At 58.5% G+C, this 4581-nt stretch overlaps 1 protein-coding gene across 1 annotated transcript; it reads right to left on the bottom strand.

The window, feature by feature from the left end:
- Positions 1 to 999: 999 nt before the first annotated feature.
- Positions 1000 to 3237, bottom strand: VDBG_10141 (conserved hypothetical protein; the record flags this gene model as incomplete). The annotated part of the gene is made up of 1 exon (XM_002999636.1): positions 1000 to 3237. The coding sequence occupies one exon, from the start codon at positions 3235 to 3237 to the stop codon at positions 1000 to 1002; it is 2238 nt and encodes a 745-aa protein (XP_002999682.1).
- Positions 3238 to 4581: the final 1344 nt, after the last annotated feature.

The following is a 4581-nucleotide window of genomic DNA, read 5'->3' as shown; positions in this document are numbered from 1 at the left end:
CCATACGCCAGTGCACGGGGCAATGGTCCCTAGGAAGCTCCCATCCACTTAGGTAGTCTGAATGACGAGTCGAGGCACATTGCAGCATCTCGTCAAAGATGGAAAAGAACTGTTCTATTGGCGCGATCCCTTGCCAGCAAGATTTCTGGTCAGCCCACTTCCGGTTGCCAGGCCCAAATTGTCCCTGATCCGAAATCGTCCCCTGCTGGCGCGAATCCTTACCACCGTGGTTTCCAGCCGGCGCAGCTTGTTCTGGCCACCAAAGACGGTGGTCGCGATTGGCCGCCATCACGGCCCCCAGCCAGCACAACTCCTGGCCAGCACAGCTTCCAGCCAGCGTAACGTCAGGCTACCAAAGGACGATATCCGAAATCGTCCTTGGTGGCACGAATTCTGGCCAACACGATCCCTCGCCACCACAGTTTCTGGCCAGCGCAGCTTCCAGCCAGCACAGCTTCCGGCCACCAAGGCGGATATCCCGAAATCGTCCCTTGGTGGCACGAATTCTGGCCAACACGATCCCTCGCCACCACAGTTTCTGGCCAGCGCAGCTTCCAGCCAGCACAGCTTCCGGCCACCAAGGCGGATATCCACGGATTCCGGCCAGCACAGCGTCCCGACGATATGCAAAACCGTCCTCTCGTAGCACGAATCCTGTCTAGCGCAGTCTCTTGCCGCCAAGGATAATGGCCGGACTCGTCTTTCTAGGCACCCGGCGCCTATAAAGGGCAGACCCGTCTCGGTTCAATTTGTGCGATGTCCTTCTAAACGCGACGGCGCCGGTAGCCAGAAGATGGCGTAGCCTACGCCTTGTTATCGTCATGTTTCATTGCACAGTCAGTCCATGTGCTGCACAACCTATTGACTCCTGATCCGCTGCGGGACCTGACCTTGGTGATGGGACCGCGCAGTTCAGAGAGTCCTTGGTCGCGGCTGAGCGAGCATTTCGGGTAGCATTGTCTCCAACCTTCACTCGATATGCCAGCCCCGAGACGCACTCTACCACGGATCGCAACTCCATCGCGAAGGATCGCTTCCGTTCGTCTTCACTGCCTTTCGCTTCCTCTTGCGAGGCTGGCCATTCAGGCTGATCGGGCCGAGAGGTTGACGGTTGCGAAGCTCCGCCCGCTCGAAATCTACGATCATGATCTGGCTACTGCCCGCATCATATAAAACGTTGCGAGGTTTTCCGTCGCGATGGAGAACTTTCAACTTGTGTATCTCCGTAAAGGCTGCAGTGACCGCGTCGACGACTGCTTGTCTGCCGGTTTGGTCGCAGCACTCGAACACAGGTCGCCCGGCCCAACTGAGGAACAGGAAGTGCTCAAAAACACCGCTGTCATAGTAATACGGGAGGATCAGCTCTATCCTGCCGAGGCATACCGGGACGTGCTTTCCCTGGATGGCCCTGACTCGATCATACATGTCGTTCTCGTGCCGCAGCAAGACAAGATCGAGACCCTCCACGCCTTTGGCAACGAGCGTGTAGCCGTGGGACGAAAGTCGCACCTTGAAGAGCGACCCGACTGACCCCGACATGTAGAGGGGAATGCAGTCCGCATCGGGGCCACGGTCTTTGGCCAGCTGAGCACGGATGAGACGAAGAAACTCTAGTCGGCTGATATGTTGGGATCCGTGATCCCCAAAATTGGGGCAGCTCTCGTCCATCGGGCCATCGGACGCTAATCCCAGCAGGCATCGTTGGGTGCAGAACGGTCGGTCCTGTATTTTCTGTTGCGTCATTTGGCCGTGCTGCCGGTTTCCTCCGCTGGGTTGCTTTCGTTTACTGCCCGAGTCTGCCCCTGCGGACAACATGGTCGCCTTATCCTTGGAACGGCTCGGTCGCTTCGGAGTGGGGGAAGGAGGAGCTTCTTCGTCATCGTCATCGCCTCGACCGTCGATGAGTTCATGCGGTGGCTGGCAACGAGAACGGGTTTGAATGGGCGACCGCTTGAAGCCACGCCACCGCTGGGGTTTGTAAGGAGACGCGCGAGGCCCCTTGTCCTTGCGCATCGTTTCGGGGATATTCCTCAGCACATCGTCGTACTCCACCGCCCAGGTATCTAGGCCGGCGGCCGCGTCGTGCCAGGACAGAGGGGGCGGTGTCGCGCAGAGGGCCCGGAGAATGAAGGCGAAGACCTGCGCAGCGGCCGTGCGGTGGAGCCTATTCTCGTCGTCATCCAGGACGTCCACGTTCGGCACACATACGGAGTAGTAGACAATCGTGGGATCGTCCGGAATGTAGAGGAAGATGAACGTCTCCCCCGTGCATACGTATCCGTACTGAATGCCCTTGCCGATCATGTAGGAGAAGAGCTGAGTGATGACGGCGGCGGCGAGCGACCTCGATGCAAACGAGAAGCCCTCGCCGTCCTTGTTGATCACGTCTCGTGCCGGCTGGATCTCCGACTCCAGGCCCGTCACAACCTCGTCGGTGCTCAGCTTGTGCGGTGCCTTGTACTCGATCGCGAGGGCGGGGATGTTTCGACCGTCCGAAGTCCTGTATATGCAGAATTGGTCCGCCCGGTTGCCTTTTCCCCTCGCCCTACGACGGGGCTTAGGAGCCGGCGGTCTCGGGGCCGAAGCTGCGGCAGCAGCGTGACCTTCGCCAATGGACATGTGCTCCATAGGCGCAGAGATGGGGTCGTCGGTCCGCCCAAGATTCGTATGGCTCTCGAAGGTCACGGTTCCCTGGAGACTGAGAGCGGTTCGCAGTCGGGGATCCCTGTATGCCTCGTCAACCAGTTTCTGAACAGCATTTTCGACAACATCACGTTCAAAGTCCCGGAGCCCAATCTCACTGCTAATGGGCTTGAGCAAGGACCTGACGTATTCCAGCTGATGACGGGATGGGAATGCGGAGTGGGAGGCGAACGACTGGCCGGCAGAGAGTTGATCCCAGGTCTCCTCTTGTTTCGTCGCGAAGTCGTCCCAGGGGATGATTCGGCTAGGGAAAATCCGACCGGTGGGGTTCGTGGTGTCGCCTTGAGTGGTCAATGAACGGTCGGTCACCACCTGAATCGCATGATTGAGCGAGTGACAAGCCTCCAGATACTTCTCAAGTGCCAGCGGTCTCGCAAGCTCTTCAGCCTCTTCGCGTCGCCGTTGCTCTTCTTCGCGTCGCCGTTGCTCCTCCAAAATACGACCCTCGGCTTCTTCGCGTCGCCGTTGCTCTTCTTCGCGTCGGCGTTGTTCTTCCCGAAGTTGCTGTCGCAGACTTGCTAGTTCTTCTTCCATAATAAATGTTGATGGAGGTGCAGGAGAGCATTGGTAGATGTGAATGAAAGCCTGGCCAGAGAATTAGACAGGATTGTTTTGAATTGCTTTGGCAAGGGACGTACGTGATGTTGAAACTTTTGATTGGGCGGCAAGGTCATCAAGGTGAGTTGATGACATAAGCCAATGGGCCTCGACGCGACTCTGACGCGCTTGGACGTCAATTGTCGTATCAATTGCGGATTGCGGAGTGCACCACTGGCCGCGCCCTGGGATGGTTATAGCGCCCTGAGCCCCACTAGTATCGACGCGTCCGTACGCGTTGAGGCCTGGTGGTACCTGTGCGGGATCCCAGTGTCTCCGAGGACACGACCGATCACCATGTGCACGAGCCCGCGACGGCATTGAGGCGAGTGATATTTGCACACGCTGCCCATGCCCTGCCGTTCCTCGCTGCGCCGATGTCGCCAGGGGAGAGCGTGACCCAAACCGCCTTCGGAGCGCCTTTGGCATGCCCACAGCTGTGAGGGCCAACTTTCGGGCCACCAGAAGACTGGCTAGCTCTCAGGGTCGGCTAGGGTCCACTACATGTAGCTTACCTGTCACGGCTTCTCCCACCACACGTGACCGTCCTGATAGCGAATCGACAAGGCGTTCTGGAATTCCAGTGGCGGGCTTGCTTGTGTTGAGGCCATCTACCCATTTCCATCGCCCCGTCTCAGACCCCAAACATGCCCACAACCCATGACAAACAAACTGGCGACGGCGTCACTGGCTCTGTGAAGGAGACCCGGAAGACGGCCAGGGAAGTTGGACGACCTGCTGGCACACAGGGCGACGCAGCGAAGCCCGGCACCAAGCCAGCCGTCAGCCGTTGCCCCTTGCCAGTCTGTCCCCTCTATCGGTAAGACAGACGTTTGTCTCTTCTTGGCAAGCCGGCGTTACTAACGAGACGAAGGGAAACCGGCATAGATTGCCCCGACTTGGCTTGCATGCTCTGCTGGATCAAGCGTCCGTCGGAGGCATCACGAGCTCGGGAGGCGACTCCGTAGGTGCTGTCGGCCACGTAAAGGCGACCATCCCAGCGGCATCCTCTTCCCTTCCCACGCATTGTTCATCCTCCCCCGGGACCGCACTGCCGCACCGCCAACACCAAACACCAACGATTACCCCGACTTGGACGACTCCCTATCACCCGGAGATCAGGTTTTTGATAAGCGCCTGTCACATACAGTACTAGATTCGCTGACCCCTCTAGCACTGAACCAAAGCGGTATGCCGCACCCTTGCCCCCGCACATCATGTCCATCATCACCGAATCCTTCAACTCAAGCCTCTTGGCTTCCCAACGCTCGCCTGTCCCTC

Source organism: Verticillium alfalfae, genomic scaffold, assembly GCF_000150825.1.
Source record: "Verticillium alfalfae VaMs.102 supercont1.19 genomic scaffold, whole genome shotgun sequence".
Lineage (NCBI taxonomy): Eukaryota > Fungi > Ascomycota > Sordariomycetes > Glomerellales > Plectosphaerellaceae > Verticillium > Verticillium alfalfae.
The sequence above is the reverse complement of the archived record's forward strand: the minus strand, read 5'-3'. Positions and strand labels throughout refer to the sequence as shown.